This window comes from Desarmillaria tabescens, assembly GCF_030435595.1.
Source record: "Desarmillaria tabescens strain CCBAS 213 chromosome Unknown EV420scaffold_100, whole genome shotgun sequence".
Lineage (NCBI taxonomy): Eukaryota > Fungi > Basidiomycota > Agaricomycetes > Agaricales > Physalacriaceae > Desarmillaria > Desarmillaria tabescens.
Window position 1 is genome coordinate 1 of NW_026848399.1, and position 17,433 is coordinate 17,433.

Here is a 17,433-nt window from a genome sequence, read left to right on the forward strand (position 1 = left end):
GTGGTGGTCCCTACAGCGAGACAACATCAGCATATCCTTCGGTGGGATCCAAAGATCACGTACCAGGCATGATGTTGATGCGCACGTACTTGTCCATACAGAAGAAATACATCATCTGTTTGAACTCGGGACGCGGGTCCGGGGAGCACGGCATCAATATTCCCGAAGCCGGCCTTTGACGAACGACGGCCATTGACCAACTAGCAGATTGTGGCCCTGACACGATCGTGTCGTCCGTCGTGCCGGGCGCGACCTGATGATAAACATAGTGGTTCCCACAGAAGAAGTAGGCCTGTCCAGGGAGGAAGAGGATGCAGGACTGCTGCACTGCTTAGCCGTGGGATGGGCTTGATGCTGAGCGTGTCGTCTACGTCGGCCGTCTCCAGCCACACGCATGAGATCGTCGCCACTACCGGCGGCACGGCGGCGGCGCAGCTCATCTTGTCCTGCGCCACCATCGGGGTCCGCCGCTCCGTCGTGCTCAGTGAAGAAGATGACGGGACAGGGATGCCACGAATTGGTGGCGGCAGGGCCTCAAGTGGCGGGATATGGCCTCGCGGGTTCAGCTCATTGTCGAAGCGCGGGTTGTCCCAGATGCGAACGAGCTGTGTCCCACTGTACTCTCGTGCGGTCCGGATGAACTCACGACGGATGCCTCCTGGGAACGCAATCTCGTGTTGGTTCGCATACTGATGACCGTCACCCAGGACATGGTTGACGTCGATACCACCATAAGCGAATATCTCATACTCGAACCGGTGCCGGGTGGCTGTCGTCACTCGTGGGCTGCCAGCGGACGAGCGCGTTGCGGTTGTTGCGGTAGTACCGCGCCGTGCCAACAAAGATTGAGCGGACGTTCGTCACGACATACTGACGGAGGTGAATGCTTCATCGGGAAAGTTGCCGTTCGATGGCGACACCCATGGCTGGAAGCCATTCCAAAACGCGTCAATTGGGGTGCAGAGTGTCCCAGCGGATGAGCCGCTCGGCAGCGGTGGGGACGTTCCGCTGAGTGGTGGCATTCTGCACCTGGGCAGGGCGGAACATGTCGGACGGCGCGTTGGTATCATTCGGGATGGCCAATCTGTGAATGTGATCCATGACTTCGTCCGCCCTGTCGCGGAACCAGGGGATGACGGAGGGCACAAATAGATCGCGGCTCATTATGACCTTATAAATGGGAAGAGTAAGAAAGGTTTTTGACTAGTGAGGAGACAAGCAGGCCAGATGATTAACTCACTTTACGAATAACTGGAGAGTTGATAGCTGTGGAACTTTGAGACGGTGCTGGGGATGAGTCCTGGAAGGGTGAAGAGCAGTGATACTGCAAGACCAGCTTTATATCGGTTTGCTAACAGAAAACCAACTTTCCTGTAAGCAGGCCGTTGACATATTCGCAGAATAAATCACCGGTAGGCTGACGTTATCCGCCGTAGGAATGTCCATTCGCTTCTTAGACTTCACATGGAAAACAGATATGTAAAAATCCCCGACGAGAGGCGTACATTCCGATCAGGAAGGACGGGTATAGCACAGAGCCGTCCGAGAGCATCGCGGAACAGGAAGATAGGTACTTGAACCCGTACATGGGAAAGCGAATGGTGCCAATGACATGGTACTGTTTTGACCAACAAGATCTGTAAACGAGCATTCCAAAGAATGGAAAACGCCATAAGTTTGAGAACTCCGGCTCCTCCTGCCCTCTTGATTCTGCTGTACTTCAAAATTAGCTATCGACTGCGAGATACTTCATGTGAAAAAAGTACCATTTTGTACGTTCAATAGTCTATGAAATGTTTTGCCCTGCAGAGACTCACCGCTACCGCTACCACTTAATGTTCATTTCCTTTCACATATCAAGACAGTGGATACCCACGACTACAACGGGTCATGCCAACCGGAGCTATCAGATGTTCGGGCGGTTTTCCTGTTGTTAATGGTCACAATGCTACTTCATTATCGTTCGAACGCTTCATTCTTACCGGCGCGATGAGCACTGTTTATACAAACAGGAGCAAAGGAAAAATCGATAGTCTAGATTTTAATGTTGATTTGCTTCAATCCAGTTCCAGGGGATGTCCACCGTACCCGGATGCAGGTACGGCAAACCTTCATTCCTACTTGAACACACGTAGACGGTCCAAACCTGTTATCAGGCTCATTCATCGGAGAGATAGAATTGATCTTTACGCCCTTTTTAATGAAATGCGAAGTCACTTCACCCAGGAAAGCCTCATATGCTGCTCCGGTACCTAATAGTAACATCAGCATCCTTCGAGAGCATACTCAACCATTATAAGACCTTACATAGTAACAAACTGATTATCATAACTCGTACCACCCGATGTTAATGGCGCAGGTGTATTATTCCGCGGATATAGTCGGGCCCAACGGACCCTACTTCGCTGCTCCGTCAAGCAATACAAGCTCTGCACGTCCGCGGACACTTGTACCCCCCGAGTAACGTGGAAGGTCTGCGAAGTGCTGGCGGGGTTCGATGCATTGAAACATCCTTTCCCGGTGTTCCATCGATAGCTCGACATTCCCAGGCCATCTTGGAAGAAGAGCAGGTCTGAGAGGTTCTGACGCGTCACTTCTGGAAAGCGGTACTCACAAGGCTACAGAAGCTTTGGGTTTCCTGGGGCGTTTCCTGCCAAGCACATGATATGCCGATTCCGTATCTCTGGATATTTGAAACGTCAGATGGTCAGAATAGATAGAAATTTTTGATTATTCGTTGTCGTTGTAGGAATAGCAAAGACGATCCGAGTCTCGTTTTGGCTCCTCAGACCCGCGAGGAGTCCTTGAATATGCGACCACAGTTATTTGCGATGGCTCCGGCAGGTTTGTAGTTGCAGGACGGTCGGAGGAATACAGGATCGTTTGCCAGGGTGTCTTCATCAAACCTTAGCGTTTTCGAAATGATCGGATTAACTGGGCAAAGCGTCAGCATTAAAGATAGATAAAGGAAAATGAAAGTAAAGGACACAGTACGGGGTTATTTATGCATTGGAGGAAGGAAATACATCCCGAATGATTTGCCAGACCACAGCTGAGTGCAGCTCAGATTTCAAACGACCATTTGACTCAACCCTGACATTTTGATCTCATGCCCGCTACTATCACGCCCGAGTTCCAGAGATAGCTATTCCTGAATCCAAGTAAAGGTCTGGAAGGGAAAGCAAACGCATTATTGATGGCGAATAAGTCGCACGGTGATAGTTTTTGAAAATTCGCCCTTCGTACAGCCACCACGTGAATCCCAAAAGAGGATAATGGCACTTGAGCCTACGCGTGCCACGAGTCAGCTCGTCTTGACCATGTCTGCCACTTTCCACCATCCTGCGATTCTGCTCCGTCACTGCGCACGCCAGCCCCAGCCAGCCCCTTCCAGGACCGCCGACTTCCTCCTCAGGATCACGATTCACGAAGCCAATCAAGTCGGGCCAGTCCCAGTCCAGCGCGCCAACATGCGCTCTGCAACGTTTACACGCCGCCGCCTCCCGTACCTCCATCACACCGTCAACCAGGGGATGATCTTGTTCAACAGGGGTGATGCCCCTTTGCTTATAGATAGTATATCTTAGCTAGGTTGAATAAATACTCTTACTTTTTACTACAAGTCCTGTTGTATATGATTTAAATCTTCTGTAAATTGGTAAAAATTCATCCTAAATTCAGCATTGTTATAATTCCTACTAAGTCAAAATTTTGAACAATGAGTGGCTTGCACGCGTGGAGGACCGAATCCACGTGGATAGCGCCTCAGCCGAACCAGCTCATTGCGTGACTTCCTTTTCAGGTCGTCACATCACGGTAACGGAGGGCGAATTTGAGGCAACTCACGGTGATAGACGGCAAATCCTCGGTAAAAATGGGACCACGTGGCCTAACCGGCAGCACAGAATCCCGGTGCTCCCTATTGCGACCGCATACAGGTTAAACTCTAACATCTCAGATTATCTCTCAATACACAACTACGGTGAGGTTCTAGGCCCCGCTATGCTATAGATAAGTAGTACCGCACAGATAAAGCTCTTTAACGTAAGATTACATTGTCATTTCTAAAGGCTACTCATTTGCTACAATTTACAAACTGTAACGCGAAGCGGTACTTGCTCTCCTTCTTTAGTCTTCCCTTTTACGACCGGTGAAATGGCCTGCGCCCCGAAAGCATGCATCACTTCAAAGCCCTCTTCGGGAAGACTGAACTTGAACGAGCTTAGAAGCTCTGTCACGATTACTTGCATTTCCAAGACACTGTATCCGTACCCGTCTTGAATAAGTACTGAATCGCATTTGCGAAGAGCGGCACTCACGCAAACTTCCACCTATGCCAGATACCGATAAACGAGATATTTTTCTTCAAGTGGAGGACGAAACGTACCCAATACATGAACGAATACCAGCACCTAGGGTGACAAGCTCCAGCTTCAAGACCTTGGAGAGATAAGAACTACTCACTAAATGACATCCTGCGAGATACTTAGCAAGTGAAGAATCGACTGTTAAATAGAAAAAGCCTCACAGATTGGCATAAACACCTAGGGGAGTCTGATTATGCCGCTGAGGTTGAAGAAATCTATCCGGGTTCCATTTGTCGGCGTCTTCTCCCCAGACACTCGGTAGCCTGCCCCAAGGCAAGTAAACCAAAAGATCACTATGAGAAGTTGCAGTCTATACCTGTTGTAGATGTATATCGACGCAACGACAACTTGGCCTTTAGGTATCGGAATCTCTGATATGATGCTCCCGTCTGACGCAGTCACTGGTTCGGAGAGAGGGAGGACGTCTTCTCTACTGGAAATCCGATTCAGCGTTGCAATAAAAGGGTGAAATCTAAGTGTTTCCTAGAGCATGATAAGTACCGTTGAGTCTCGACACTTTAACGCGTTGAGGTCACTGACTTTGATTGCAGCATTCAAGATAGGCATCGAATCATAATCGCTCGACGAAGGATCGCGCTCCCGCATCTCACTGATCTCGTGATGAATACGACGCTGAACATCAGGATGACGGCTGAGTTCGTACAGAAGCCATGATGTCGTGTTTGATGTCGTGTCGTGCCCGGCAAAAATAAAAGTCCTGTCAAAGTACAGGTCAACAGCCAAGAAACACATCTTAGGCTCGTGACTTACGCCAACTGAGAATAGATCTCATCGTCACTCATTCGTTTCTTGGCATCTTGATTTAAGTACGATAGTGCTTGATTGCGATGTATTAGACCCTTTTCGAGAGTGACAAAAGGCACCATTTACCGAGGAGATTCACGATGTCTTTCTCTTCATCCTGGGCAGCAACTTTCAGCTGCTTCTGAAATATACCACGAGCTACTCGCTGAGAAGATTCTCTGAAGCGATGGAAACGGCGGGTGACTCGTAGCGGGATACCTTCGAGCATATCTGAGGCAAATTCAGGAAGAATACGCCATAGAGCAGGGTACAGAAGTTCGATGCTGGATGGTGACGTTTGAGACTCGATGCTATGGAAATTTGTCAGAAGTAGGTCACGAAAATGGTCGTACATACATTAGGTTGTGTAATGTATCTTTTAGTTCTGCTTGTTGTTCGCCGTCGTCCAAGGCGTTGAAATGATACCGAAAAGAGGCTACCCCCTGCTCTCTAAGAAATACTAGGCAGTAAAGAAACTGCACACTCACTTATACCAATGATGTCCAGGGCGATTCTTTTTATCCATTCAAGAACGTCAACTACTTTTTCATCATTTCCATTGATTTTGATATCACTTTTGAGTCTATCAGTGAGCTGATATGTATGGTCAATTTATGTTTACTAGAGGAGGTCGTCTAGCTTGCCTTTCGAGCCATACTTTGAAAGAGGATAAGATATCGATGAAGCTGTGCAGCCGAGAACGCCGGATTTAAGACTTTTCGTTGACACTGGTGGATTTTCCCTAGATGATAAGGCCAAATTTAATTGGGCATTGAGGTGACGAGAACCACTTACCTGCGACAGTGACCATCCCTTGCCCAAACAAGCTTCTCGCTGCTAGGTCAGAGTCGGCAGTTTTGGGGAATCGATATCCCGAGGTATGGAAGATGTACTGCAAGGCCTTCGGGTCGGACAGTATCAACACATCTTGCTTAAAAGTTAAAAGATGGTCAGTGCTCTTCCAGGAACCATAATTCACAAGTGCGTTTACGCCAAAGCATCCACCGATACGATATGCGCCACCGTACTGGCGCAACCATTGCATTTCAAGATCCCCTGGTTTCTCAACTTGATTACGCAGCTGCCATTCATGACCTGCAATGTGCTCAACCAGTCAGAGTTGAAGGTGTAGATACGAGCAACAAACGAACCAAGCAAAAGCGAAGGCCGCGGGGGTCCTCGCAGCCTTGCCACAAGCCTTCGTCGACGACGGAGTGGAAATACCGTTAAAAAGATTAAGAGACTCAGCAAGACGACGAGATAGTGGGAAAGCGACAACATGTTCACGAAGTGGGAGTCCACAGAGCCTAGAAGTATTATCAACGCCACTTACTCCGAGAGTGTCAGTCTTACATACTTGTGGAGACATGTGTTCAGAATCATTGCGATAGGATGCAGTAAGGGAGAGATCACAAGCTACGGAAAGTTTCCTTCGATGTGTATTGTCAAGCACATGATATATCCACTTTGATCTCGGGATATTTGAAGCGCCGGATAGTCAAAATAGACAAAAATTCTTTGATCATTCATTGCCATTGTAGGGGTTTCGAAAACGATTTTATCAGACCCGTGAGCCAGCTGCGGCAGGTTTGTAGGTGGAGTGGAATACAGGATCACTTGTGAAGGGATGTCTTAATCAACCTTTGCTATTTTTGAATTGATAGAATGTACTGGGAAAATCGTCAGCAATAGATAAAGGAAACTAGAAGTAAACGACATAGTACGAAATTATTTATGCATTGAAGGAAGGAAATACATTCCGGATGACTTGCCAGGTCACAGAGGGCAGAGGGATCACTAAAAAAAATAAGCCCAAAAACATGCAGAGAGCACATGCACTGATAGAAAGACCCAGCTAAGTTCGAACGTCGGTCGGACGATATCAGAAGAGAATGCCACGCGGTGATAGGTGGCAAAGCCTGGGGTAGAAATCGGACCACGTGGCCCGATCACCGAGCCCGTGGCATTGACGCCCTCATCTCCAATCTTCTCCAACGGTCGACTAGGCCTTTCGCACGGTAAAGGCTGACCGTCACGGGAAATACTGACTACGGTGGAGGGTACTTACCGTTGTGAGAGACATCAACCAGGAAAACTTTATCATCTAGGCATTATCTCTCAGTCCTTCAAGTTTCTTTCTTTCTTGTCGCAGGGCCGCTTTTCTTCGAATGGTTTCTGAGTCAACATCGCTCCTTGACGAGGTATCTCGGCATGAAGAAATCTATAACCGATTTTCTCCTGCGAGGAAGAGGACAATCGTGGCTCTCGTATCATGGAGCGCTATGGTTCCCAGTTGAGTTCAAATGGTGCAATTCCCAGCTGGACTGACTGTTTCGTGGCTAGTGTTCGCGTCAGGAACTTTTATACCCGCAATACCTCAAATCGCACATGATTTGAACTCGACGGGGTCAACAATCAGGTACCAATGCTTCTTTAGAATGTTATCTTGTCGTCTAACGATGTCGTAGCTTGGCTGTTAGTCTATCAATGTTTGCTGCTTCACTGGGTGGTATGACTTGTGCAACGTACAGTGGTTTCTGTAAGTGCTGTGCTTCCGAAAAATACAGGCTCTAAGAAACGTTGTAGATGGACGACGACTAATATATCTTGCCAGCATTCCTTTTCTCACTCTCGGTTCCATTGGCGTCGCCCTGTCACATAATGTCCCTGAGATGATGGTCTGGCGGTTTCTTCAAGCGTTTGGGACCTCTGGCGGAATGTCTATGGGAGCGGCGATCATTGGCGATATCTACAAAGTAACGGAACGTGGATCAGCTATGGGGATATTCTTCGGGGTGCCACATATCGCTTCTTCTGACCCTGATGGATCTTCTAATGAATTTCTCAGGCGACTTTGCTTGGCCCAGCACTCGCACCTCTAGCAGGAGGTACGGATGTTATCATAATGTCGACCAATTATTTCATCTTTTCATTTAATTCAGGATGGGGAGCCCACTACGCGTCGTGGCGGTGGACACAAGCTACTCTAGCTCTCGCTGGGTTTCTCGCTTTCGTCTTGATGTTGTTTTTCCTTCCAGAAACCAGCCACCCAGGAACTCGGGGGATCGATAAGATGCACGAAGACGTAGAAAGCACCCCAAAACGATGGACATGGGTTTGGCTGAATCCTCTCGCACCCCTGGCTCTTCTACGTAGTCCTCTTCTGATGCTAATGGTACGAGAGTCCTTTGCAATCTTGTACTCGAGTACTTATATCATTTAGACATTTGTTGGCGCAGCAATCTCGATAGCATATTATGGTGGGCTTTGGAGATTTCTCTCTTTCTGGGATTTCATCCTCACAGTTTGTCAGCGTTGTTCGTACCTATCGCGTATACTATTGTACGCGTGCTTGACTTTCTAAACGCGTTCGACACTCATATCTCATAGGGTGCCAAATACAACATCACCAACGAGTTCATTATAGGAGCCTGCATTCTGCCTGGAGGAATAGGTAACATAAGTGACGTTTCCTTTCCTTCCCATCCGTTTTTTCTTCCATCTGAAGTTTTCACCTTCTAGTCGGCGCGCCATTGGCAGGTCGCCTCTCCGACCGCGTAGTCATCGCTTCTCGTAAGAAATACGGCATCGATTCGTGGCGTCCAGAAGAGCGACTGAAGGCTGCCCTCGTCGGTGCGCTCATCCTCGTCCCGCTCCCTGTCCTCCTTTCGGGGCTTATCACACAATACATCGACGGCGAGCTCGGTCTCGTTCTGAACCTTATATGTTTCTTCATCAACGGTGTTGGGGCGAATACAGTCCTAACGCCTCTTTCGGCATACATGGTGGATATCATGCATTCCCGCAGTGCCGAAGTCATGGCTGCTTCATTGTATATTTCTAACTAGCATGCATCCACGAGCTGACTTTAGTTTTCAGGTGCTCCCGGGCAATGATACTTTCTGTAGCTGTTGCCTTCGTGTTGCCGTTGATCAAGCTCTACGGTGTAGCCATCGCCGACGGCGTCATATCATTGATCGGGTGGCTCGCGTTTGTGTGAGCCAAAGAAACTTCGATTTGCCTGCCTTCTAACTGACATTGATTGTATGATAGTTTGTTGTGGGTGGCCATACGATACGGGAAGGAGATGAGAGGCTGGGTAGATATAGGATTCTCAACGGCAGAAGATACCTAAGACATGGTGTTTTATAGAAAATGGACAGAGTAGTGATTGGGTAACCGTGACGACGCTAAGTCTGAAGGGCCTCGTTCTTCGAGAATTGTTTTGCCGGACTAGCTGTAGAGGCTAAACTTAGCGAGGCCGCTCGGGCTACGTTGTGCATCTGCGTTTCGAGATGATGGAAACTCGGCACTTCTGTACACCGATGTACGGAAACCTGCTTCAACTTCCCTTTGGCCGGTGCTATCCACGTAACCACCGTCCCCGTACGTTTCTTTCTCACCCACTTTCACTCTGCTGGATCGTTTACAAGCGTGGAACCCGGCTATTGATAGCTCGGACCGTGTCTCCATCACTGACATCAGACATAAATACCCTATACCGATGTGAAAAGGCATAAATTCATAAATTTTACATCCCGTTTTTGAATCTGCCTAGGCTTGTAAGTATGAACTAGGTCCTCCACAGAAATCATTCTTGCTTGACATACGTGGACCAATATCCCAAGGCCCTGGTGGAACACCCGTTTATCGATGTCGTGTTCCACGTATCTCATCTAACATATTCCTCGCATGAACTCGGCACCCGTAGTCGAACGGCTATCTCCCTTAACATATCCGGGTCGCACTGAAGTGCTCGCATGTCCCTGGCAGCGCCACTGTCGATATATCAATGTCGCATTCAGCGTCGCACTTGGTTATCGTACGATCTTGAGGGTATGTGAGACTTCTAGTGTTATCATCCCTTTCATTGGGTTCATTACTGATGCTGGCATTTGTTACGGGACTCGGGGTGTGTTGCAGTCGTAATCTCGGCTCAACAGGAGCTACTGAATTCACATACTAACAATTAACTCCAACGAAGTGATGTTACTTTAAGAAAGCATGTGAAGTACAAGTTCAAGTTCGGGTAATAAGTACTACTTATGTAGGCGTGTCAAGGTCACATGCGCGCGATTTTACCGGGCCGTGGGAAAATGGTCGGCTAGTTTTCTTACTTTTCCTTTGTTTTTCCTCCCCCTAATAAGGCGGTGTATAGACGAAAAAGGATGCACCATTTCATGGGTCGCACGTGCATCACATCCTGTGACCGTGCTGCAGTTGGCAGATTCTGCAGAATCAACTCATATTTGGACCCGGTATTTTCAAACGTCAATTTTGACTCCGGCCGGACCTCACTTAACTCTGTGCCGTCTAGTAGGCCTCGGGAAGTGTGAGAAGTACCATATGTGGGCCAATGAAGTACGCTTGCTCGGAACCCGGAGCATGGGTAGGACCTGGACTGGCAAAGTATTCAAAGACACCGTATGCGAAGGATGATCTACGAAAGTTCGGTGTTCACAATTCAGCGAGTATGCTCGCGGTAAGGAACAAGTTCCGGGCAAGAAGATCCGTCTACATGCATGCGCGCTTGATGACAACGATACTGAAGGCAGTATTTAAGACCTCTTGACTTTTTTATAGCAACTCGATTGTATCGCAGGGATGATTCATATTAATACAAACGCTGGAATTATCTGTCTCATTGCCCTGCTCGTGACTTTCTTCTCCATTTCTTGGCTCAAACGAACCTCAGTAAAGCATGTGCGAGGACCACCATCTCCCTCTATTTTGCTTGGTGAGATTCTCTCTCACACATTTCCATATCAAACTTGACAATTTGAACAGGTCATGAACGCGTCCTTCGCAATCGATCTAATTTCGGAGAGCTGGAGATGCAATGGGCTCGATATTATGGCAATGTTTACCGTATCCGTGGCTGCTTTGCTGTTAGTGATGCCTCATTCTGCTGTTGCTTCGTCACTCATATACATTACTTGTCCAGCAAGATATGCTTGTTGTATCGGATCCGACAACTATCGGATATATCATATCAAGTTCCTCGTCTGGCAACCGCTTCCTTAAAACAAAGGATTCCACATTTTTGGTAGACCTCCTCCTGGGACAAGGCCTAGTCACAGCCGAGGGTACGTCTATCCCACGTAGCTTCTGCTTTTACATTAAACTTTATGAACAGGAGAAATTCACCGTCGCCAACGGAAAGTCATCAATTCGGCTTTCTCTCACTCACAGCTCCAGAAATTGCAGCTGCGTTTCCAAGACAGCAGTGATAAGGTACGATTTGTACACCTGCATGCAGATGAGATATTCAAGGAGTGTATATTAGCTCGTTTGCATGATCCGGGATTCTCTAGATGCCGGAGCCACCGTGTTCAATGTCTTGGACTGGACCGGGAAGGTTGCGATGGATATAATCGGTCAGGGTGAGCCATGCTTCTCTTCTGATAGGATCTCAAAATTATGTGCTTTGTAGCTGCATTTCAGTACGATTTTTGCTCCCTCGATGGCAAGGAGAACGAGTTAAGGGAGGCCTTGAGACACGTTTTGTAAGATCGTCTTATTCGGGGAAACGCTCATCCGAATTACTGATTCCTATCTGTCCAGCATTGACTCACAATCAAATCCTTCGTCGCGGGAGCTCATGCTTACGTCTCTGATTAGGCACCTTCCTGATACTCTGCTAAAATTCCTGAAGCTCGTTTCCACCCGTCAGACATGACATCTTTCAAAAGTAGGCGGCATGGCGAAAAAAGCAGCTCGGGAAGTTTTCAGCCAAAGAACGGGAAACGATGAACCAGGGAATAAGGATCTCCTTGGTGTCCTAGGTTAGTCGTCACCAAACCATCATTTACAGTTCTAGTATCTGAGCTATCTTTTTAGCAAAAGCGCGTGGCGCGGGTCAGATGAGAGACAATGAAGTCGAGGCACAACTTGCGCAAGTGTTATCTTTGCGGGTCTAAATTTTATTGACATCTTTCCCGCTGTAGCACATTTGTCGTTGCGGGACACGAGACAACAGCCACTACCCTAGGGTGGCTTTTATACGAGCTTGCTGCACATCCCGAAGATCAAAACAAGATACGTGAAGAGATTTCGCAAGCTCGCTTGCAGAACGCCAAACTTTCCTCGAACGAGTATGATTCGATGCCGTTTCTAAACGCTACCATCAAAGTACGTGGCTGAGCAAAGTTCGGGCTTGTTATGCGGTTCTGATTTCAATCGTTGACAGGAAAACCTTCGCCTACACCCTATCGCACCCACCCTTATGCGTAGGGCAGTTCAAGATGATTCCCTTCCACTGTCCGAACCGATCATTACCGAGGATGGGAAGATCTTGAAAGACATTCCTATCCCTAAAGGACAAACAATTTATTGTTCAATATACACGTATAATCGGTACGCGTTACTGTTTCTGATGATTGACATTGGAGGGTCTAAACATTGTCAGGCTGCCGAGTATCTGGGGCCCTGACGCAGATCAGTGGAATCCAAACCGATTTATTGGCGACGTAACTCAGCCTCGCACTCCGCTCGGGATGTATGGCAATTTGTGAGTAAGAATCGACGTACTCGTATTGAAACGAAATCTGAATTTGTCTCTGTAGGATGACATTTGGTGAATCCTACATCTCAATCTAATGACTCACTCGCTCAATTAATAAATAAGGCTCCGGAACGCGTTCATGCATAGGGTGGGTCTTCACTTGTTTCCCGTTTCCAGCACTGAATTCTAAGTGAAAAATTCAAGTTGGGAGTTCGCGTAGGTCACCTTCAAGCCAGAGTCTATGGCCGGTATCTAACCTGGAACGATAGGATCATGGAAATGCAAGTCATCATTGTCGACCTTCTGAAGCATTTTGAGTTCAGTTTACCGGAGGGTCTGAATGTGCAGGAATATCCGGCTGGACTGGTGATTGTCCCCGCGGTGGAGGGCAAAGCTAACCAGGGTTCTCAGGTTCCGTTGCGCGTCTCCGTTTTAGGATGAAAGAGACTCAGTTGGTGCCAAGGACCTCCTGTGATAATTTAGATGGCGCACTTGATCATTTCTTTGTACAAGATTGCGTTGTGTTGAGAATTGAAGTTTTTAGGTGCAAAGGATGAATTCTGTAGTTTATAGGTTTTCACATCAACGAGCTAAAACAAAAATCAAGTCGCCTTCTCTACTTAAATTAACATTGAACATTGTCTTTGAAGTATTGGTTGTTGTTACCAACAATATTACCGGCGGGGCTGTATTCGCAAGTGAGGTACCTGTCGAACAAGGGAAGATAAGCTTCTAATTTCACACCTGACGAGAGAGAAAGAGAAAACTGACCATCCCAGCTTCCCATTAGAATCGCGACGGTTGACCCTTCTACACCGAACCTTGGTAATACTCTTCCCATATGGTGTCCTCCAAGCATCTTTCACGGGAAAAGGGAACCAGAACACTCGCACAGTTTATGTTATGGATCTCGTGTATTTTTCAGTCTGTACATGAGTCAACACATGCCTACTCTCAGCCTTCTCGGTCTTGACCTCGGCTTACTGATACTTTCTACTATTTTCTCTTACTTTCTCTGTTCTTCTTGCTGATACTAGAATACTACGGAATATTGTAGAATTATAATGACTCAATGCCTTACTAGTAGCATATAAATATTGTCTTTACCGTTGTATTAGGATCTCTTAAGCTAATTTTACTCATCTTCGAAGTCCACTTAATTGTGTGAACTAAGCATCTCTGATCGGTTATGCCAAGCGCTTGCCAATCAATTGCTTTCCGACTACGCCTAGCGCTTTTCGGAGACCCAGTCAGTTACGCCTAGCGCTTGCTGACGCCCTCGTTAACTACGCCTAGTGCTTGTTAGCACCCTTACGGATCCCTCTTGGTGGTTGGAACTCGGCTTTTGGACATCCTCGCTCTCAACTTAGGTTTTACTCGAGTATTCAGTAACTCGTGTATTAGCCAAAATACCCTGATTCTTAACATTGGTGGACACATTGGGACCACCTTGTAGAGGGAATTGTTTTATTCATTACTTCCTACTCACTTCAGCACTTTATCAAGCCTACTCGCACTGAATTCCAATATCATGCCTGAATCCATTTCAATGATCCATTTACCTGCTTCGCAATCTTCTCCCCCAACTCAGCATTTGCCTAGCGACTCGCTCGGCTTTCCAGATCCTCCAGCACCGCTTGTGTTTCCTGTCGACCCAGCAGACATTTCCGAAACTAATAGCCAGAATGTCACTTGCTTATGGCCAACCTGTGTTCCCCTTTTCATGTTCACAGAACATTCACATTTGCAGGAGCGCAAGGATCACGTTATTCAGATACTTAGGCTCAGTAGAAACCGGAAACTTGTGTATGGTCTACGAAGTGCTCATGTACTGATGCACAACCAGTATACTAATATCTTTTCGGAAGAAACATGCATGCTAGATCGTCTTCTCACATCCGTTTTCACCTGCACCATGTTCACAAAAGATGTTGTCTACAAGATGGATCAGAACATCTATCAGGAACTTCACACCAGGTTAATGACTCGCCGTGCAATAGCTTCCTCATCACTCAATTCATTTGGTTATTCAGATTTTAAAGTACCTACATGGGGCATCAACACCATGAAGGGCTTGACAGCCAACGATTTTGAGGTGTACGCTTTGCAGTATCGTATTCGCATCGAGCATTTTCTTCATATGCTCGATTATGTCCATGACTGGAATAATCTTCGGACACATGTATATCTAGATGAAAAACTCCTGGCAGCTCAGTGCAATCCTGACAGAGCCCGTGTCATGATAATGGAACATTACCTTCATGCGGTTCCTCCTGTACCACATTCCAATCCTTTCAAGTCGAAGACCTCTTTTCAGGCCTCGTCCTCTGACTTGAGTTGGGAGGGAGTACACTATACTGCGACGAGAGATGAGGAACAGCATCCTAGCAACTCACACGCCATTAAAACACAATGTCAGTTTTGTCAATGTGCGAATTCCAAAGTCTGCAAATCTCAAGATTTCGGTCGCGGTCGATATGAGAGTTTGCCTGCAGTATCCTACCGAGCTCAGTTTCCTGAAGACTTAGATTTCAGAAATCCTTCTGCGCACAAGAGCATTTACCAAGGATGTGCTCCTAGCGATCTTAACTCAAGTCAAGGTGGCAACAATGGAAACCGACTTCCATCTTGTCGTGGTCCATGCAATTCACAAATTCCTGTATACCCCGGTCACTCAGAGTATACCAGCATTGGTTTTGACACTGCTCTCAAAGTGATGGACATACCTACTTGCAACAAGAATCCAAACCTGAGGGATACTTGTGAGAACAAAGTCATTGATATTCCAGCCTGGAATAATAGCATCGGCAACCCAATCCTTCCCTATTCAACCAATAACGAGATTTGTACCTTTCAAATTGCTTCAAATATGCCTTGTGCACCCTTTTCAGAAAAGAACAAGAATCCCCAATTACCACGTAAAGTCAAACGTCGCATCGACCGACTGCTGAGAGGACCACTGCGAATATTCCATGCTACCAGCCAGGTCACGTCCACTAATAGTAATTGTCAGCGTACACTGATGGGAATGAGAGAAGGCATACTGTGGCTGTTGGGATTGATAATCATGAGAAGTGAAGCAACACGGGTCCAGGTAGAAGTGAATACCCTTGATCACAATGTCTTGCAGATGGTCCTCGACTCGAGCTCGTATATCCTGCATAACTCCCAAAAGGCACCTCGGAAGCTCTCTGCATGGCCTAAGGTTCCCATCAAGCAGAAGATGAACTTTATGGAGCAGACCAGGAGAACCAAACGTCGGCTATACAGTCTGCATCTCATCAGACATGGAGGGGAAGTTAAAACAGCTATCACATTGGCTACTGAGGGGTCGCATCAGATCGAAGTTTATGTCCTATCTGACACAAGTCAGTTCACCAAGCCCCAGAAATCTTGTCACCATTCAAAGCATCGAAGAGTATCAGGAGCCGTCTGAGCCAAAATAGGCCTTGTGATACCCATGAAACCTCAGGCAACTACAGGTCCCGTGGATAGATTTTTTGTTTTCCTTACATCCCTGATAAACACTCGCACAAATCCTATCACAGTGGAAGTCATGGTAACTGAACAAGCATCAAAATGGCTACTCATGGAACATTCACAGAGTGCCTTGCTCAATACAGTATCTTTGAAGCGCAAATTTCCAGAGAAAACTGAATGTGATCAATCAAATCAGAACATTCTGCTCAGTACCCATTCAAATGAAGTACCCTGCTCCATTTTTATCACGCCTACTACAATCTCTCCTGTTCTTCCTTATGGAAACACCGAAAGCAGCATACTCAGGTGCTCAACAGTCCTAGCACCGACTTTGCTGATATCAGAGATTCATATAAGTATCGTTGGACTCAAACAATGTAGTACTGATGCATCAGGATGTAATTTTGAAGGGATAAGCATGGAAGCCGAAGTCCTGACCAATAGTGACCGACACCGTCAGGAAAGACGCCAGTACACCAGACCCTTGAGTAGAGAGATCATGAATATTCAAAAGAAGTTCATGGTCAAGCTCGGTATTGTCGTTGACAGTAGAACTGGACGAGACTCATATACACATGGAGAGGAGCTAGTATCACATGCAATAGTGAGTGCAGGCCAAACAACATTGGGAACGATGCGATGGCGAAACGAAGTTCACAATCAATGTGATCATCATCAATATCATTCCCATTTTGGAAACAACTCACCGGCAACTACGAAAGCCAATTCCCCTTGCTATCATCACACAATAGAGCCGTCCTCCATTCGCGCATCTCCCAAACGACATTCTGGTACATATTGCGACGGAAAATATTTTGAATCTAGTATAAATGTTAAACCAGAGACATGTCATTGGGCTCAAACGTTTTGTCGATATTTGAAATATTATCCAGTACAAGGAGAGCTCCGACACCTAGGATACGGTGCTAGATTATCAACCCATGTTCTCTCCATGATAAGGCAATGTGTCCTATTTCTCAAACAACATGTCAGCCGAGAAACTCATTGGCAACAAGGAGAAGACTTACCCTCTGGCCTCGTCCACCGACTTCCTGTCCTTCGTATTTCCAACATCTGCTATTCTCTAAGACCAATAGGAAACTGGAATACAACCAGTCCTGTTCGTATTCCTGGCAAAGGGTTTTATGACATTTGTAGGGGAAGCCAAAAGATGAAACGATGACTACGCACCACACAAAAGAGTTGGTGTATTAGGACAGTGCATAATCTGCATCGACTTGCCATCCGAATTAAGGCCCAGACACTTCCAAATGCCGC

General features: G+C 46.9%; 6 protein-coding genes across 6 annotated transcripts; 3 read left to right on the forward strand and 3 right to left on the reverse strand.

Annotated features, from left to right (window-relative positions):
* Positions 1-200: 200 nt before the first annotated feature.
* Positions 201-1,022, reverse strand: EV420DRAFT_1651551 (uncharacterized protein; the record flags this gene model as incomplete). The annotated part of the gene is made up of 2 exons (XM_060478562.1): positions 201-769; positions 872-1,022. 2 exons carry the CDS (start codon positions 1,020-1,022, stop codon positions 201-203), a joined length of 720 nt encoding a protein of 239 aa, XP_060322849.1.
* Positions 1,023-2,303: 1,281 nt separating this feature from the next.
* EV420DRAFT_1280187 (uncharacterized protein) lies at positions 2,304-2,609 on the reverse strand (the record flags this gene model as incomplete). Its single annotated transcript, XM_060468191.1, has 1 exon — positions 2,304-2,609. A coding segment is annotated over one exon (306 nt), but the record flags the coding sequence as incomplete, so codon positions are not given.
* A 1,473-nt stretch (positions 2,610-4,082) lies between these two features.
* Positions 4,083-6,452, reverse strand: EV420DRAFT_1280179 (cytochrome P450; the record flags this gene model as incomplete). The annotated part of the gene is given in 13 exon segments (XM_060468190.1): positions 4,083-4,314; positions 4,529-4,630; positions 4,684-4,850; positions 4,908-5,085; positions 5,139-5,205; positions 5,259-5,482; positions 5,529-5,607; positions 5,660-5,765; positions 5,794-5,810; positions 5,830-5,913; positions 5,967-6,102; positions 6,163-6,266; positions 6,323-6,452. The coding sequence occupies 13 exon segments, from the start codon at positions 6,450-6,452 to the stop codon at positions 4,083-4,085; spliced, it is 1,626 nt and encodes a 541-aa protein (XP_060322851.1).
* An 887-nt stretch (positions 6,453-7,339) lies between these two features.
* On the forward strand, positions 7,340-9,711 carry EV420DRAFT_1316610 (MFS general substrate transporter; the record flags this gene model as incomplete). Its single annotated transcript, XM_060468692.1, has 12 exons — positions 7,340-7,463; positions 7,515-7,590; positions 7,640-7,710; positions 7,758-7,966; positions 8,020-8,059; positions 8,114-8,346; positions 8,395-8,431; positions 8,485-8,513; positions 8,562-8,634; positions 8,694-9,003; positions 9,051-9,167; positions 9,225-9,711. The coding sequence occupies 12 exons, from the start codon at positions 7,340-7,342 to the stop codon at positions 9,304-9,306; spliced, it is 1,401 nt and encodes a 466-aa protein (XP_060322852.1). The 3' UTR covers positions 9,307-9,711.
* A 567-nt stretch (positions 9,712-10,278) lies between these two features.
* On the forward strand, positions 10,279-13,265 carry EV420DRAFT_1769764 (cytochrome P450). Its single transcript, XM_060481043.1, has 17 exons — positions 10,279-10,429; positions 10,489-10,908; positions 10,959-11,059; positions 11,116-11,257; positions 11,308-11,405; positions 11,458-11,554; positions 11,605-11,677; positions 11,736-11,839; positions 11,867-11,956; positions 12,012-12,072; positions 12,119-12,302; positions 12,361-12,527; positions 12,580-12,681; positions 12,737-12,747; positions 12,799-12,823; positions 12,880-12,891; positions 12,945-13,265. The coding sequence occupies exons 2-17, from the start codon at positions 10,776-10,778 to the stop codon at positions 13,114-13,116; spliced, it is 1,572 nt and encodes a 523-aa protein (XP_060322853.1). The 5' UTR covers positions 10,279-10,429; positions 10,489-10,775; the 3' UTR covers positions 13,117-13,265.
* Positions 13,266-14,206: 941 nt separating this feature from the next.
* EV420DRAFT_1651555 (uncharacterized protein) lies at positions 14,207-16,111 on the forward strand (the record flags this gene model as incomplete). Its single annotated transcript, XM_060478563.1, has 1 exon — positions 14,207-16,111. One exon carries the CDS (start codon positions 14,207-14,209, stop codon positions 16,109-16,111), a length of 1,905 nt encoding a protein of 634 aa, XP_060322854.1.
* Positions 16,112-17,433: the final 1,322 nt, after the last annotated feature.

Excerpts from the sequence above, each read along its gene's own strand:
- EV420DRAFT_1769764 (XM_060481043.1), top strand. The coding sequence starts at position 10,776 with ATGATTCATATTAATACAAACGCTGGAATTATCTGTCTCATTGCCCTG. Across the intron at positions 10,909-10,958 it reads ATCTCCCTCTATTTTGCTTG|GTCATGAACGCGTCCTTCGC; the intron begins GTGAGATTCTCT and ends CAATTTGAACAG. Across the intron at positions 11,840-11,866 it reads CCTGAAGCTCGTTTCCACCC|GCGGCATGGCGAAAAAAGCA; the intron begins GTCAGACATGAC and ends TTTCAAAAGTAG.